Below are 19,829 nucleotides of genomic sequence, written 5' to 3' on the forward strand. Positions count from 1 at the left end.
ACTTATATTTCCTATTTTATATTTAAACAGATTAATGAGAAACTAAAGAAAACATGAAACCGGAGAAATAGTTGCCAAACATCACTTACCGGAACTATAATTCACATAATAATAACAAAAACTGTCTAAAAAACAAGAACAGTTTACTAAAACTGTTGAAAGTGGTGCGAAAACCCGTAATAACTATTTTTGAACGAAAAGAATAGTAATCCAAAATAATTAGTATTCCCGTGAGATCATAAAAATAGAGATAATTTCTGGTTTCCACATTGTATTTAATCAAAAGTATTTTAAACAGCTAAGAATAATCATTATTAGCCATTGCTGATTCATTAAAATACTATTAACTTTAAAAATCTAAAACTTGCTGTGACCTCTCACACACATACATACTTATACTATGCATATACAAAATTGATCTCAGGTGAATGAATGTGTTTACTGCTCTGTACATATTTACTACAATATACCTATTAATGAAATTATTCACTGTATTTGACCGCAGCCACAGAAAACCTGTTAAACAACATTCTTCTTTTGAAATATCTCAGTAAATAACATTTTAACCCTAATATGATCGTAGATAAAAGTACATGACATTGCAGTTGCTTTGGGTAGAATTCTACCAATTCCTTTTATTTTTAATTAAGATGTATTTTATGGGAGATGCATTTTTTTGCCAGGTTTGGTTTTATAAGAGTAAATTTTATTTGAAACGATTATTAAGGGGCTTAACTGCTGTGGCGGTGGGAAAGAAAGCAATTCTTTTAGAACGTAGTTCAGCGATACAATCAAATAAATTGTATACAATTGTTATTGCAGATGTCGTGAACTGTATAACTTATTTTGGCAAAGTAATATAATAGCAAATAGCGGCTGCACAGATTTTCTTCAACGAAATCTTTCCCATACCGATTTTTGTAAAAATTACACGTTTATTGATTTAATTTGTTATTCCTGGATTGAATGTATACATATATCAAACAAACATTTTTTTTTAATTTTTTGTCTGGACGGTATGGCTCTTTTAAAAACACGGTTGTCATAATATGTCAACTTTAGAGGGCTTGAACCGAAAAACCAAAAAAAAATTGTTTACCGATAGCTTCTATGAATCATATTAACCAGATAATAAAATGTGGTTTCGAAAATGCTGTTTTCGGAAAATGCTTGTAAAGTTAAAATCATGTTCTGAGTGTTTGAGATTTTTATGTTGTTTCACTTTTTCTGATCTATACTCGAATTTTTTGTACCAAACTAACGTTTACTAATAATTCTACAAATTTTTACTTAAGAACTTGCAATTTTTGGAAAATCAATTTTTTGAAAATTTTCTGATCCAGTGGAAGATGTTAATATCAAAGACCGGAAAAAATTTCTTAGATCATATGAGGGTTAAATGTATGCAAATGTTGTTGTTTGTAACTTTTTTTATTTATTTTTTATCGTTTTCTATTATTTTTAATTAATGCTACGTTTACTGCCGTAGCCGCTTACCTTACCTTAGCGTTTGAGAGTGACTGGGCTCAAGCGCATGCCACTTGTAGACGTACACACGCACACAAGCACAGAAGCACACATTTGAATATTCGTTGCAATGATCCCATCGAGCACTAAAAATGGTTTTGCCAAACTTTGAGAAATTTATAATCCTCAAGGTGAAATCTTATGTTATTCTCCACGAGAAACACAATCTTTGAGAAATTTTTAAAACTAAATTGATATTTGCTATGGTTTTCGAATTGATCTTTAACGAAATTGTCAAATTCAGAATTATCGGGCAGGTTCTTCAATTCCCTTCGGAGAGAATTTGAATGCGATCGTCAGCAAATTTCAATGTAATTCACTTGGAAGTGAATTATGGAACCTGTCCAGATAATCTCTTCGGCATGTATTAAGATACGGGTAATTCATGCTTAAAAGTCAAAAAATTGAATACATATTTTTGGCACACATTTTTGAGTCAGGCAACGAAAATTTTATATAACAAAATAAAGGTTGAAGTCTAATGGATACTTAAAACACATCATGAATGGTGATGAAACTTGTATGAGTACGTAAACGGGTTATCAAAAGCAAGTCTCTGACGTCTTCGAAATTCGATTTACTCAATGGAGAGAACAAAATTTGATTTACCGAAATCAGGACTTCAGCGTTCTACAATATTACTATGTATTATTGTAATTGTTGTTGGTGAAGAAGAATTGCGACCTTTTAGAGTTCAGAGGATTTATATGTAGGATGTCCTCTAATCCTACTTTCCAGAAGAGTTTTAATATGAACCCTAAGCTCTTGAAATTCATTATTTTAGATTATTATAAATATATTTGTTCATTATTAATGCATAATGCCTTACAGTTTCGTTTTCCGGTTATCCAGTAAAATCCTCAGGTTTCACATGAATCAATTCTCAGGCCGGTCACTTGATAATTAGTTCAGTCTGCAATGGCTGTAGTAACTCTTATGATAATTCTAAGTTTTTCCTATAAAAAGCGCATTATATCCTTGAAACGTTTGCGGGACATGGCAACGTTTGTAAGAACCTAAGAGCGCTTTGGAGCACTAAGTTCCTCCTTTTTTGCCAGCATAGACGGTACCTCCATGACCAAGCCGCAGAAGAGCTGTGGACCTATATATAAGACGAGTTGATGCTCTCTTCTTCGCGGATTTGTCAGCAATATTAGAGCATCCAAATTCAATTGGTCTGGCCGAGTGTATTAAGTTTACTAAGGCACTTCATCATCTGGTTAGAGTTTACCTGGCTGGATCTGAGGCCTTAATAAGCGTTTGCATGTCTGCCATGATTGTAATTTTACGGTGTGACTAATTGCATCTGATATTAAAGCTCCATTGCATTCTCAGCATAGCCCTTTTTTCCTGAATCTGGATATAAATGTGGAGAAATGTTTGTTGGACATGGTTTCTGTTATGTAAATGTATAACAGCCTATGCTGACTGAATTTTGATATTAATTTATCCTGTTATTATTTTCTTATTTTCAAGAACAAAATCAAATCAGCACAATAAAAAAATGCAATGTACAATATTTATGGCGTTTCGAATGGTTATGAAGACCATGGTTGAGAACCAGCTATTTTCCAAGTTTAGAACTATAAAATTGTTACGAATATTATGATTCTTAATTTGAGGTTCTGTTAGGAATCAACGTTTAATATACGAAAAATACATTAGTACTCAACTCAACCTCTTATTAAGCTCAAACTTAAATGTTTATTGGGATATAATGAATATTTTTCATTAATCAAATTGAAATTGAATCACTTATTAAATGAGTTCCACGGTGGTGAAACTAGTACTATAAAAATAAATAAAAATAGTAATACTAAAGAGAAGACTTTGATCTGCCGTTCAAATCTTTATCGTTTGTCCTACTCGTATTCCTGTGACAATCGAAATTCCTACGGCGCATTAATGCGATTTCAGTTGTTTTAGAATTTCTCATTCACTCTTTTTGCCCACTTATAAACGCATACACACATACATATGTATGTATGTGTACACATGCAAGTGCTTATGTTAATTTTTACTTGTTTGGCTTTTTATGTGAGTTATTTTTAATGTGTTACTCTAACTTTATTGATTAGCGCTTATATGTGGTATTAAATCGGTCCGATCAATCTAATTTAAAGCCATAAGCCACTGGGCAACTGGTTTCTGCTCTTAAGTTCAGACTTTTGTCTGTTTACACTCGGCTATGAGTTGTTTCGTAATGGCTTTAGAATATTAGTTACGTGCCAATTGTTAATTGAGTTAAATGGCTTTAAAAGGTGTTAAGTTGCATGCAACAATTGGGATTTCTGCTGCATTTGGCACAATCGATTGATTTACACAAATGTGTGTTGCAATTTGTCAATTGAAAAAAATTGCCAAGTATTTTTAAGTTTAACTAATGGGTGAGGAGTAACTCTTCAAGCGCTCGTTAGAAAGAATTTTTTTCGGAGCTGAAATCTTAAATTTGGCTGATTTTCAGGCATTTTTAACGATGAAAAAACAACTCAACAACAAAATTTAATTGGTTTTGGTTTTATCAAAGGTACGCAAAAACATTGCTAATAATTTTCATCCACAAATCTGATCTCATATACGGTACTAGAAAGTTTTGGCTACATTTAAGATGGGTACACTGGTTTAAAAATAATTAATGATTTTTTCACAGAGACCGGATCATCCAATTGGTTAGACATGGTAAAAATCGCTATTTTCACTTTAAGTTGTTCACATTAGATTTCACACAGATGTCAATGACCGGACTATCAGCCAAAGAAAGTTTTTTTGCGGAATCTATAAGTCAATAAGTGGAATGCAAAATTGTAGAACATATTTTATATCTCGGATGTAAGAATCTTTTGTTGTTGTTGATTATTATTATTATTATTATTATTATTATTGTCAGGAATTGTCGGCCGCCGTAGCCGAATGGGTTGCTGCGTGATTACCACTCGGATTTCACAGAGAGAATCTCGGTGAAACCAAAATTAATAAAAAAAAAAACATTTTTCTAATAGCGGTCGCCCCTCGGCAGGCAATGGCAAACCTCCGAATGTATTTCTGCCATGTAAAAGCTCATAAAAATATCTGTCGTTCGGAGTCGGCTTGAAACACACCGATTTGACGCACACCACAAATAGGAGGACACCCAAAAGGGGTGTACGCGCCAATTATTTATTTTTATTTTATTTTTATTATTGTCAGGTTACTCCTACTAAATTGACAGTCTTTGACCAGATAAAAGTCTGGGTCGGTTCGCTACGATAGGGATTTATTGATTTCGTATGCCGTTTCCATTTAATAAGGGTAAACTTAAAAAAGCCGCAGAACTTAATCGCTCTAGCACAATTTTTTATAAGAGCGTACAATTGAGCGCTGTTAGTTCGCCTTTTCCAAACTGGATAAAGATGCAAAGCGAATGGGTTTGGTGATGAACGAGGACAAAACGAAGCACCTCCTGTCATCAAACAAACAGTCGACACACTCGTGTATCGGCACCCACGTCACTGCTGACAGTTACGATTTCGAGGTTGTAAGAGAGTTCGTTCTTCTAGGAAATTCAACGTAGAATTTCTCTTGCCAATAAGTGGTACTTTGGACTAAGTAGGCAATTGAGTAGTAAAGTCCGCTCTCGACGAACAAAAAAAAAATAAAAAGGATCTCATCATGCTCGTCCTAACGTATGCCGCAGAAACTTGGACGATGCCAATCGGATATTGGTATCCCTTTGAGTGTTTAAGAGAAAGATTCTGCAGGAGATTTGTACAACTTTGCCAGTTGACGATGGCGAGAACCGTAGGTGATGGAACAATGAGCTGTATGATGTTAACGACGCTTCGTTGGCTGGGTGATGTCATCCGAATGGATACTAACGCCCCGGCTCTTAAAGTATTCGATGCGGAAGAAGAAAAATCGGGGGGAGAAGGGCATGGCTTCACTTGGTGTTACCAATTAGCGTTGGTTAGCACGAGATAGAATCGAGAAGGAGAAGAAGAAAGTTTAAAAGTGTAAAATAAGGGTAAACAAATTTCGAACGGTAATTTACAAAACGTTGTATGGCATATGTATATAATTTAAACCCCTTTATTATATTCCGACAGTGAGGCCTCAATATTTTGAAAAATACATAAAGAAATCAAAATGAAATTAAAATTTAACGTGTCCACTACGAGTATCTTCAATGACTTAAGAGAAGCTTCAAGTGTTTGAAAATCTCCGACCGACCATAAAATTATGAATACAACATACCAAATAAAAATACCAAAATTTATATTTGCGTACTATTTACTAACAACAACAAATCAGTTTGAAATCAAAACTTAATTTGAAAACATCCCGGGCATTGTTGGAAATCAGTAATCTGATTAGTAACGCCAGGTATTTATGTGATACGGTTACATGGACTGATTGCCGAACACATATCTACAAACATACTTACATATGCGCATAAGTTTAAGGGTATGCATGCATTATGAGCAGGGCAACCATAAAATCATAAATTTATATGCCCATACATATGTACGAATATACATATATTTTTACAGATGTGTGCGCCCTTTTAGTTGCGCTGAACTTAATGAGCAAAGTTTATGAATTTTATATCGTTGCATCAAAAACTTTCAAAGCTGCTTAAGAAGCGTGTGAAACTTGACGTTATTTGAGCAGCTAAAAATATTTTTCGTTTGTTGGTCATTTTTTAATGGGAAATCAATGTACTTAATATGAAAAGTAGCACGGAAAGACTTAATGGTTATGGGTATTAAATTTGATTGATTTGCTTAAAAAAGCAAAATATACTTGTAAAAATCACTGAATGGAAAATGTTAAATATTATATATAAAATACTTTTAATGACCCATTTTTATGTTTGCGATGGTACTTAAAAAATTATATAATACTGGGTAATGCATTTCGACATTCCGAAAGTGTTTGACAACCGTACATGATATCTGCCAACTGTTGCGTCATATAACACAATTTAACAATTTTACAAAAATGTTTCTCAACACGAACAAACGCCAATAATTATGAAAGAGGATGCCTTGCAGACCAACCTTGCCGAAGACAGTACTGGTCCAGAGGGAAATAGTTTTTTCATATAACTTTAAATAATACTTCTGTTTTCAGTCATCTGTAGTTTAATTCAACGAGGATTTTTTCGTAGTATATTTTAACCTCTAACTGAAAATTCAATGCGCATTTGTGCCCGTTTTACAAAATAGTTGTAATGAAAGGTGGTTAAAAAAGACAATTCGAGGTTTAAAATATTTGAAGGGTTTTTTCCAATTTTTTTGTCTGCTGAATTATTATTAACGATATGAAAAAAAGGCAAAGAGAAAAAATAATAAAATTAATTGCGCAATTCCTTGCTAGCAATAGAATACAGTTGGAGGAAATCTGTAAACGACGTCTACTGAGGTTGCAAAAATTTATGGCAATAATACACATGCGAAATTCGATATTACATTTTATAATAACCTGGGAATCTTTTGACTTTGTATGTATTGAAGTCAGGTTTGTTGCAAGAACTGATTCAACGTATAGGAAATGAACCCCTTTAGATAAATGTAGCGCGATTGGTTCCTGCCACAAGTCCATAAGAAGTTCGATTGCTTGTTTGTGCTATGCCGATCTTTTTTTTTTTCTGTAATATAAGTGCATAATTCATAATATTTAATAAACATTTTATTAGAATTATGTCTACAAAACTCTTTTCTTTGCCGGCATCCATTCTATTTAATTTTACATTGGCGTTTCTAATAACATTTCTAATAATAATTATTGATAACACAAAAAACACAGGGTTGTACGGAAAAATTATCGTTATAATCCAAGATAATTTTATAATCTCGAATATCGGGGGAGTAATTTTGGGAATGGGAGTTAAGCTCGAAAATGTAGATAATCGAGATATATGTAAACCTATTATAGAGATGCTTAGTTCAACCAATGCCTACATAGTAATGGATAGATACATTGCGAACACTCACATAAATATGAGAATTAGTTTAATAGAGTGACTTGTGTAAACATTTTTCGGAATTGTAAAATATAATAATATATTTCTTTTTTAGAGTAAATTTAAAGTTTTTTTTTAATCGAATTAAATACTTTTTTAATAATTGCCCCTCTGTCTTCTTTGCAGTATATCAAACCGTACAATGTTTTCTTATTATTTTTCCATCCCCTCTTGGACTTTCTTTAAAGAAATAATTTGCTTGGTTTTTGGGGTAAAGATACGCCAACCCAGTATCTTATGAACCACTTTTTATTTTGTGTGTGTTTTTTTCCTCTTTTTGGTTTGTTTTGGCAAAAGGTCATATATATGCAGAATGTATGTTTTTTGTATAGCTTCTGCTCAAATATGAACGAGACGGTATCAATAAAACGGTCCGCGGATGACATATGGCAAAAATAAATTTTTTGTTTTTTGGTAGGACTGTTATAAGCTTACATGGCAAATTTCAGCGTGATATGTCACATATTTTGTTTTCTGTGCTACTGTAAACAAGTCAAGCTCGAGTGTGTTCTTCGAATTCTCTTTTATGACTTCAATTGTCTCAAAATGTTTTCCACGGAGCGGCAACTTGAGCTTGGGAAACAGGAAAAAGTCACATGGAGCCATATCAGGCGAATGATGTGCCGGATGTCCGTATCAGTCATGGCGAGCATTTCCTTAGCGACAGTTTTGCGTTGTTCTTTTTGAAGAAAATTCAACAATTTGGAACAAGACGCGCAGACACTCGCCTCATGCCCAAGACATCATGAATAATAATATGAACGGATCCATTTGATATGCTCAGCTCACTAGCTATCTCTCTTTCGGTCACACGGCGATTTTCAAGCACAATTTCCTTTACTTTTCCGATGTTTTCGTCGTTTACTGATGTTGCTGGACGACGTTCATGAGGCAAGTTTTCAACCGATGTACGGCCCTCTTTAAACGATTTGTACCACTGGAAAACACGTGCACGCGATAGAGCAGAGTCCCCATAGGTTGTCTGCAATATTTTTAAGGCGTCTGAAGCCGAAGTTTTGTTGGAATAACAAAATTTCAAGCAAATTCTTTGTTCAACTTGAATTTCCATCGTTAAATTCGAAGAACACTCTCGAGCCTGACTTGTTTACAGTAGCACAGAAAACAAACTATGTGACATATGACAAGGCTGGATACTACAATGGCGGACTGAAGCACGATGGGAATTGGTACGGCCACTGTCCGGCATTGGACAACAGAGAAGATATGGACTTCGATCTAATGATCTTGTTGTTGTTGTAACAGCATAAACATTCCCCATACTTGCATACGGGGAACGCTGCTGGAGTGACGGTCCTTGGCCGGATATAAATCCGGGACGTTTCGGTAACGTAGGACCGACTGTCGTGGAAACGATCCAACAATCTTCTCCATGCTCCTTGAGTACAATTAAAAGTTGTTCTTGAAAAGAGATAGTATGGTGTTGCCAGAGGCTCAATTGAGTTCAAACTCTGAAAATGAGCCGTACAAACACTGTTTTCGCATTTTCAAGGATGAATCCAGGACCGATCACGGTTTCCGCTCTGGTGTGTACATGGAATCCAGCGGGATAAAACTACACTTGGAATGTACACATCTGTGTTTCAAACGGAGGTGTATGCTATTCAAGAATCAATGCACTTTGTTGCGGAAAACAGATGGGGAGACAGACCTGTATGTGTCTTCAGCGACAGAAAGGCTGCGTAGCCCTATAGACACCCCTTCAATTGTAGTTTAATCCTGTAAATCCAAGCTGAACTATGTCGGTAAACATAATATCCTGATGCTTTCATGGGTCCCGGGACATGTGGGTATCGCGGGTAACGAGACCTCTGACTCTTTACTCAATGTCTGACTCTTTAGCTAAGATGGTCAACTTCATAGTTATAATATGCGAGTATATAAACTTCATAATTATATATACTCGTATATTAATACTTAAAGTTTTAAGCGTGATTTTAACTGCTTTCGGGTAACCCGGTAAAGTATAGTCGTTATTAATAAACCATATTCAACTCTAGAAGAATGTAGTGCTCATATAACAGCTTTTTTATACACTTCAAATATCTATAAACAAACATTTTTAAAATGTTTATATGCATATATACATATATTGATCCACCAAATGGAGGGACCTACAGTTTCAAACCGACTCCGAACGGCATATATTTTTATACGGAGCTTTTTCATGGCAGAAATATAATCTAAGGTTGGCCTTACCTGCCTAGGGGCGACCGCTATTAGAAAAATGTTTTTCTTAATTTTGGTGTTTCACCGAGACTCGAACCTACGTTCTCTCTGTGAATTCCGAATGGTAGACACGCACCAACCCATTCGGCTACGGCGGCCGCATGTTTATATGTACATATGTATATATAAAAAAATAAATAAAAAATAAGAAAAAGAAACAAAAAGCAAGAGAAACCGCACTGCCTCAATGGGTGTAGAAAACAATTAGTTTAATCGCTGTCACCTCTACCGCTACCACCAGATCTAACTGTCAACAATTGTGTTGTACAATAATAAGCACATAAATTATACACTCATATATTGAAAACAAGCCACCAGAAAATATAAAGGCTTAGTCCCATTGAAGGTTTTTGCTTGGGAGCATGCATGAATTAAAACTGAGTAGGTGTTTGAAAAATACCCAAATGTTGCCATACACAGACGTCGATACCATTTTGTACTACTTTTGTACTTTTAAGACAGTAAAGTGCATTTGCACGTAATTGACATGTCAATGCGGATATGTGAGATTGATTGGGGATTATGATTTGGTTTACCTAAGCGACTTGCAGGTGTAATGAAAATCAAAATAAAATCGTTAGAGTTTTATAGGCAATAGGAAAAGGCCTTTAAACTGGTGTATGTTAAGTTTATACATATTTAAACGTTAAGAGATTGTAGATGTCAGTTTCTTTCAATTTATTTACAAACGCTTCACTTTTTCTTATATTGCTCGACATTTCTTATTTGTTCCGAAAATTAAACTAGTCAAAATCTTCAGAATAAGCTGCTGGCACAGAAACGGTATACGGCAGGAAGAAAGTTAACCAAGTGTGGTGAATGCGGCAGCAATTTGTAGAAATCCATTTTTTCATGTATTTTGGTCACGATAACTCCGAACGAATACGCTGGTAAGCTACCTTTGTATTCTTCGGTACAGATTTACAGGGATGAATGTATTCACATGTATTTGTACACTTGTTCTTTGATGTGTAGTAATTTATCGAAGCATCATCAACCGTGTCGACTTGAAGCACAAAAAACTCTGTGGATATCACTTGAAGAGATCCAAAAACTGCTGACTTTGATATTCATATCCGCGTGTTGTTCTTTTTGAATAAACTTGACACCTTCCAACGGGCTGATACCTTTTCCACACATGCCTGCGTACTTAACCATTTCAGATATTCTTGCTGGGTGATATGCTATAATCATGTCATAGATAGTTCTTAAGATTTCTTCAATAATCTTGGTTGTTTGGCGACCTGGCTTTTCCTCATCAAAAACAAATATATTAACATGTTTTAGTTCGTTAAACCAATAACCCACTTTTTCTTTGTCATTCACAATTTACTTCTAGGGTGGCTTCAAGATTTTCTTCGAGACCAAAGAAGTGATCGCATTGTATTGCATCTAAATATAATTAAATACCTGCCCGAGGTTTTAAGCTGCCCCGAGGTATCAAGTTTTAAATAGAAATACTCAGTTCCTTATAAGTTTAATTGACTTCTAGTTTCAAAGGACTAAATTTTCAATAAATATTTATACTCACTCTTTGCTATTTGTTTGGATATTAAACGGTACAGCTATTAGAAAAAAATATTGTTTTCCTTTTTGGCTTCGTTCTTCTAGTTGAACTTTTCTCCTGTGAAATAAAGTATAGGTGCTTTTAACATTTAAAAAAAAATTAATTTTTTTCAAAGAGTTTGAGGTCATTTTTTTGTTGTAGTTTTTGAAAAAAAACCCTTATATTTTTGTCTTATTTTTTCGTTAAAAACTGATACTATGCTTAGTAATCCGTAAAAATTTCATAGCAGGATTTTAATAATTTTTCGGTGTTTTTTTCTATTTGGTTGGTATCCTTATGAAGTATAAGAAATATAACATATCTCAGCTTTTTTAATGGGCATAGTAAGAGTTCAGTCGTGACAGATTTTGTAATGAATAAATTACAGTAATGATATTCATTTTACCTCTTATGAATTAAAAAAAAAATAAGTAGGATTTAAGTACATTACATGCTGTTCGAGTAACCTGACTATGGATATGTGATGACTAATATAAACTTTTAATTCCAAAAATATTTGGAATATTTTGCCATAGCTTACGCCTACTCTCAATTTGTCTCCCTGATATGTAAAGAATATTGACTCCAACAATGCTGTTCTGAGCACATTCAAACGTGGATTAAACATTTTTAAGCAAAATATTTTTGTTTGATTTTTTGTCATAAAAAATAGGGGCAGTCTGAATTTTTCAGGATGTACGCCTGCCCAGAAAAAAAATTCTCCCAGTATTTTTTCTCGTTTTTGAGAATTTTCTGACAACAACATCACAATTTTCACCGGTATAAACTAAAACTTGTTTCGTTAAGATAATTGATTAGTTAGAAATTAGCACCTCGAGCCATCCTTGTGCATTAGAGGGTTAGCGTTGCGTGCTTTGAGTAAATGTGAGCAGATTTTTAAAAAATATTTTTAATTAAATAATCATACCTTTAATTATAAATAATTAAGCTTTTAATTAATAAACTACAATCGATAATCGTAAATTATTACCTCCCTTTATAGATTAAAAGCGCATCAGTTTCATAAACGCTGAAGCCAATCAATCGCAGCACAATTAAAACGAGGCGAACCAGCTGTAAGTGTTTGATAATTGCAAACAAAAAAAGAAACAACAAAAAAAATCTAAATGAGGAAGAGTATTTGTGAAAAAATTCAATGGGCTTTGTTTTATAAATCATAGAAATAAAATAAACGATCGCTTACACTTCGTTACTAACTACTTAGTCGTAGAGTGTGCAACAACAAATGAATACTTTGTCCAAGTAACAGGAAAGAAGCGAGCAAGTGAAGTGTAAAATAACCCGTTCTCCGCTTTGAATGAATTTTTTTTGATGCAATTGAAATGATCACGTGAACGTAAGATATATAGTAACCGGAACACAAACGGCGTCAAAGCGTTAAAAAGCAAAACAAAAAAGTGAAAAGAAAAATAATAAAAAAATATTACTAAATTACAGGTCCATCGATGACTGCGCGTAAACCACAGTTTTTACAACACATACAGGCTAATTAAAAAATATATATTTGAAAAAGTGAAGTAGATAATAATTTTTGGGTGTAATAAAATTCCAAAAAATACGAAAAATTAAATATAACTACAATATTTCAAAACAGCGTTTGGAGAATATTATTAAAATTTGTATCTACGAATTTCAAAACAACGACGTACAACAACAGCTATACATCCATAAGTAGCAGCAACAATGAATGCGGCGCACAACAATAATCGTCGCCGGCAACGTCATAAGTCAGCAGGCGTTGCGGCCACACCAATTCGCCGGCCATCAGTTGAGTTAACTGCAAAAACACCACCAATATTTCTTGCCACGGCGATATTATATATTTGCCTGCATATTTGCTGCCTTCTGCAGCTGGGCGAGGCACATGTCGCGCTGACCTATCCACCTGCGCGCAAGTACGATTTGGATTTTTTGGACAATTCACGTACGAAGGGACCGTGTGGCATGCCAAAAGGTGAGTTTCAATTATCCAACAGCCATATATGCCTTGCTAACTATTTACATATGTATATACAGTGGCGGTCAAAACATAAAAGCAGTGGGTAAAATTTTAACAATTTACTTTTTTATAAACATTTTATTTGATTGGGGTACAATTTTCCCAAAATCACTTTCCCAAAAAAATTTTTTCCCAAATTTTTTTTTCCCAAAAAATAATTTTCCCAATGCCATTTTTCCCAAACTAAAAATTTCCCAATAAATTTTCCCATAAAATATTTTTTCCCAAATTTTTTTTTCCCAAAAAATAATTTTCCCAATGCCATTTTTCCCAAACTAAAAATTTCCCAATAAATTTTCCCATAAAATATTTTTCCCAAAATATCGTTCGTCTGTAAAATATCGCATATACATTTGCAATGAATGGGCGAGTACATTTTTTATTATTTGAAACAAGATTTCAGTTTATTTCTGAATTTGTATGTATACAATCACATGCGAATATAGTATCCTAGAGTTTTCAAGTATGTGACAATATCATTGTTATCAACATATTCGTGATATTTCGAAACAATGTTAAATATTCTCTGTTCATGTTTCAACCTCTTCGAATCTTTATTTTTCTTAACTTGCTGTCCTGATTGCAATTGTCGCATCATTATTTCTGTGTCCGATTGCTCTTTCTGCAACTCGGAAAGAAAAATGTAGAAGCTGGGGTGATCTTTCCCTATAACAACTTGAAGCCTGTTGTGCCATCCTTCGGATATATTATTCGTTCTCGCAGTTTGTTGAATGACTGCATCATATTGACACCACAAATCTGGAGCATAGCGAGGATGCACCTGTTTACGTCGGCCTTTTGCAGGTTTTCCTCGGACGTACGTAGCGTCAAAGTATTTTGAAATTGGTCGCATTTCCTCCGGTATTTCATTTTTTAAGGTTTCGAATTCTCGGGCGATGTTTTGATGTGGGACGAAAGCAAGGGCACATATCATATGAGTGGCTACTTTGACCGATCGATCTTCAGGATCGCAATACATTTTCTGAAGTCCTTCACTTTGGATATGGCGGTACATGTTTTGACAGAGGTGGAAAAAACAGCAGCGTGCCTTGTCTTCGCCCATTACGATTTTTACAGCATTGATGATAGCCAACTCAAAATCTGTCATCACTTTAATCGGAAGAGAAATATCGATACCTAGACGTTCTGCCTCTTGCAAAACAACCGAGAATACTTTTTCGTATACTTTCTGCTCTTTGTTTTCTAATAATGCGTAGACAAAAGGTAAACCAATAGTTTGTGGTTTTCCTCTTGAATCCGGTTGTGTAACTGCTCCGAGAATTGCGAAAACTTGGAAAAATATACTTGGCGCAGTTTTAAATGTTCCGTCGGCAAACCACAATATGCTCCTGAATAATTGCCTTAAATTTTCAGGCGTCGCGAACACGAGTATTCTCCCAAATTCTGAGTCTTCGTCATTTTCATAGGAGTCGTAAATTAGAAATTTATCTCCATTCAATGAATTTTGATAAAAGCCTGGAATATCCTGCAATTCTCTCAGCGTTCGCGGGTTCGAGGGAAAATCTTTTAATCTTTCACGACTAAGACTTTTTCGGGAATTAATTCTGTTTGGCATTTCCGCTAATACCGCTAAAAGAGAGAGTTATCATATTTTGTAATTATGAATCGAATGCAATTTCGTTTTTTTGTTTTTACCTGGTGAAACGTTTCGCAATTCAGTTCGTAATATTTGAGCTGGAGGAGCTTCAGGATTTTCTGTAGCTTTACGTTTGATCCTATTCATGACTCTCAACGCTTCGACTTCTTCGGGGTTTGGTGCATGAAGGATGTGTTTCGATTCATCAAGTCCCTTCAGAACTCTGATATTGTGTGGTCCTCCGTATGTTGTCACTCTAGCATTACACTCAGGTTTTCTTCGGCAATTCCAATACGCAGTTTCTCCTATTCTACCTGAGTGTTTGTAGTACAAATATCCGTTAATGTGCAAAAGAAATGATTTTTTGCATTCAATTAATTCCGCCATAATTAGAAATTTTGACTTTAGGCAGCAAATTTTGGCTCATGAAATTTTGACACGAAAAGAATGACGTGAAAAAACTTGTTTATATGAGTGAAGTTGGATACATTCGTTACCTTGTCTTTTTATCCGAATTGAAAAATGTATATTGAAAAACTTTTTCGAATCTTTTTCGATTACTTAAGTATAAGATTTTTGATTATTATATACACTCATATTGTCGGAATCGTCGAAAAATGTCAAATAGTAGAATAATAAAAATTAATTTCAGTAGTATTTGTTCGGGAAAGCTATCTATTGGAAAAAAGTTATTTTGGGAAAACATGCATTCGGGAAAAAACAATAAAGCGGGAAAAAATATTTTTGGGAAAAAAAATATTGGGAAATTTTTTTTTTGGGAAAAAAAATTTTGGGAACAAATTTTTTTGGGAAATTTATTTTGGGAAAAATGACCCCCCACCTTTTATTTTAATATATTTTTATAGTTTTTGTTTTTTATAAAAGTATAGTTCATACTACAGAATGAAACACGTAGATCAAAGTTAAAGCTCAAAACTGTCCACAATTGAAAAAACTGAAAAAATATTTTCATTAAAATTCGAAGAAAAAATTTAAATTATTCCATCGTTAAATGGAAGAAAAAAGCTCAAAAAAAGTCATTAAAGTTCTGAAAAAAAAAACAAAATTATTGCATCGCTAAATAAATAAAAAAATTTAATCAGCGAGAATTTTCAACCCCTTCAAATTCGCACCAAAATGTAAAAATTCTTGATAATTGTTTACAAAGTTTAAAACCTTAAGGTACGTTCTTTTTGCTAGTATATGACATAAAATAATAAAATACAATAGTAAAAAATACAAAGACTTATTCTGAGCACAAATCTACAATGACTTCACAATAACACCATAGTTGCGAGATTATACATCTTATACTGCACTGGTGAGGCCAATATTGGAATATTACTCGACAATTTGGCCACCTTGTACTAGAAAACTGAATAATAAATTAGAAAAAAACGGAAAAAACTCTGCAAACATATCTATAATTAAATAAATAAAATCTATAAGCAGGAAGGTCTCGGACCTAGTCTTATTTAACAAAATTTTTAACGGCTAAATCGAGACTTCGTAAATCCCAGAAAAATTCAGATTATTTATTTATAAGATTGATTTAAGATCTAAAAGATTGTCAATCAATCAAATAGCTAAAACAGTTAAGACTCTTTGTGCTGACATTAAAAAGTTCACAATATGTCCCGCGGCTATTATTTTGACCGCCACCGTATATGTATATGAAAGCATTTGCCGTTTTTATGTATGTGTTTCGTATACGAGTGTAAGTAAATATTGTATTTATTGCTTATTAAGGCGAATAATAAGTAAAAGAAATCCAAAGTACATTTGCTTTTGGCGTTCAGCGCTAAAGCCTCGAAATGGCCAACGTCCGTCCAGCGTGTTTGCAGTATTTTCATTATGCAGTAGCTTTTTACATTGCGGGGTTTTTTGTATTTTTTGTTTGGTTTTATGGTGTTGGCCCAGACTCACGCTCAACTTATATATACTACATTTCAATAGGCGCTTGTTGACTTAAATTTAAATATACATATTTCTGTACAGTGCGCAACAAAAGTATCGAGAAAAATACTACATTTTCATATCTAATTTCAAAAAAATACTCAAACCCAATAATATGAGTACCAATTAATTATGCTGAAATCTAAAAAAATTTCATTGGGTCCTTTCCGATAGTGAACTTTGGTAGAGAGGGATGGGGGAAATATAACCATTAGAAAATTTAGGTCAGAATTTTATTTTAATGGGAGTCAAAGCGTTCACCCTTTTGCATTTCTATCTGTTAGATATAAGAGGTATTCAGGAATTCTATGTAAAAAATAGCGCCAAATATTTTAGTGGAATAGCTAAGCAATAGACAGGTTATATTTCCCTCTTTTGAGGGAAAGTGCTAAATACTCAAAACAGAGAGATATTATATAATGGTTGCAAATGTAGTACAAAAATATTTATTACCATAAGTCTCTCAATACACCTAAGCCCAAAATGGAAAATATGTAACTAACGCATATTCAAATTTTACCGAAACAATTTCTGCAATATAAAGGAAAATTTTTGTTTTGCTCATCTTCCAAAATCTTTTGTCGTAACCTTGTTATTTTGGAAAAATTTGGAATTTGGCGTATAATGTTTAACTGCATTTTTTTAACGGATGACCGCTGAAATTAATAGATTATATACGATAACTTCCGTAAGTCGCTTCTAAACTTCTCGTCCTAATTATCGCCTCTTAATTTATCATAGCAGGAAATTTTTCAACAAAAAATATGGCTTTTCGTGCTAATAATTAAAAATTAGTTATTTTTGTTGAATTACTGCTGTAATAGTTTATAAAAGTAAGACATGGCTAAAAACTTATAAAATTACAAAATATTACGATAGTTTAAACGAATACTACAATGGCTCACTGTACATGTGCACGTATTTACAAATTTATTTTGCCCCGTATTTATGATTGCGGCCATAACAGTTTACTTCAATTTGTTTGCTTAACTCCTTTTTTGATTTTTTACTTTCTTACACTCAAACAACTGCTGTATATTTTTGAAACCCAAATATTTACATGTGTACAAGTAGTTACATATATATGTGTATAGCCAGAGGTGGCGTTAGAAACAAACAACGAAAAATTAAAGTGCCTTGAAATGTACCTTTTTTATACTGGGTGCTATTAATTTGGTGTGATTGTGCCAATTGAGATTTGTTTCGGGTGCTGGTTTTAACGGCAAAAAATGCAAAAAGATAATAAACCCAAAAACAAAAAAAGTAGTAATAATAATAATTACTCCAAATAATAATAATGGTTCAAATTTTAAAAATTAATTTAAAAAAGAGCACATACACATGTATATATCGGGTGTTTTTTTTAAAGCTTGAGCACTTAAAATTATAATACAAAACAGAAATATTGTTGGAATGCTAATTATTATTATAATTTTAATATAATATCTGGCATACCTATGTACTCAGTTTTTGACTACTTTTTCCAATAAATCTGGCCGTATAGCGTCAATTGTGGCTTGAATATTGCAATATGGCAAGTCGCGCCTTCTTGTTGGAACCAAATCTCATCGATGTTTAGTTGATTATTTTTGGAAACAAAAATTCAGCCATTCACTGAAATATCAGCTCCTTCCTCCTTTCGAAAGAATTAATTTTTTTCAAAGTAAATTTCTACAATTTGGAAGCGTTTTTTGACGTTAAACGATTTATAATGACTTGCCGAACCTTACTGAACAGAAATGTTAACACAGTTTGCCATTCTCAGCTGTCAAACCATATTTACCGATATCGATAGATCCCACGCAACTAAAAAAACACCCGATACATATGTATTGAAATGAAATAAATCATAATACGAAATTTCTCATGAATGCCATATGTTGCATATAAATATTATCTGTATATGCATTTGTATGTGTGCATGCATATTATTTGCCCGCATATGTAAATATCTTGACATTTGTACTTGTTGGTGGCTTTAAGTGCATGACTGGGAATGCATAGCTTCCATACAAGTTTAAAACATCCAAACATAGTTTAAAACTCTAAAATAAAAGAAAAATATTACTGAAAAACTGAAAAAATCCAGTGGGATTTATTTCAACATTTTATTGTAAAAATTTATTGTAATAATTTACAAAGGCGAAAAAGGAAATAGATATTTGAGACAAAACTAATATTAAACCTAAGAAATTAATAAATCTTAAGAAAACAATATAAAATAATATTTAATAGTTATTTATTATAACTGATACTAGACGTCGTGGCATCGAATTTACGAGTGACTGAAGGAAACTAAGACCGATTTTTTCCCATTACTCTTAAATAGCTTTATTAAAGTGCAATAGACTATTAAACTAGCTTGGATTTAGGACGGGGCACATCAGTAAAGGAATATTTTTTGACGCAAAAACTCCGTTGTATGCTTAGCTGCAGATTGGTGCATTGTCATGTTGATACGGCCAATACTCACCGGAAAATTCTTCGGCAAAATTCTATAAAACGTTATCAAAGACCTCTACGTAATATTTTGCGCTCATCTTATGCGAAATAAAAAAAATTGCTACGCCAGCTAAAATAACCCCTGGTCATAAGAGAGGACCCGTAAAAGTTTCGGGAGTGACGTGTTATTAGCGGCTCGCAAATATTTCTCTAATACTTTTAACAACCATCCGGCATTTATATTTTTTACATCGCTAAAAATGATCCACTGCCATTTATCATCCCAGAATTTATGATTATCGCCGAATTCGAGATGCTTTGTGGCATGGTGTAAGCTTCGGTTTTGACAGTCTATTTGGAATTCGAATCTTCACTAAAAATTTGCTGTATTCTTCTCGTCGTAACGTTGAGAGAAAGTTCACACCTGATTTCGTTAGGCTGTTGCTTTTATTGACAACCAACCCTTTTATCTCTCTCTTGCAACTGTCGTCAT

The 19,829-nt window shown here is 33.5% G+C and overlaps 1 protein-coding gene across 6 annotated transcripts in view; it reads left to right on the forward strand.

Annotated features, from left to right (window-relative positions):
* Positions 1 to 19,829, forward strand: part of LOC129245416 (uncharacterized) — a 221,507-nt gene that overhangs the window by 64,846 nt on the left and 136,832 nt on the right. For 4 of the 6 annotated variants that reach the window (XM_054883571.1, XM_054883565.1, XM_054883570.1 and 1 more), the window contains exons 3-4: positions 12,325 to 12,397; positions 12,780 to 13,296. In XM_054883571.1, coding sequence (XP_054739546.1) covers positions 13,026 to 13,296 — 271 coding nt within the window. In that variant the 5' untranslated portion in view covers positions 12,325 to 12,397; positions 12,780 to 13,025. The remainder of the gene's footprint in view (positions 1 to 12,324; positions 12,398 to 12,779; positions 13,297 to 19,829) is intronic. The other 2 variants (XM_054883568.1, XM_054883569.1) reach the window with 2 other exon arrangements.

This window comes from Anastrepha obliqua, chromosome 4 (assembly GCF_027943255.1).
Source record: "Anastrepha obliqua isolate idAnaObli1 chromosome 4, idAnaObli1_1.0, whole genome shotgun sequence".
In the NCBI taxonomy this organism is placed as follows: domain Eukaryota; kingdom Metazoa; phylum Arthropoda; class Insecta; order Diptera; family Tephritidae; genus Anastrepha; species Anastrepha obliqua.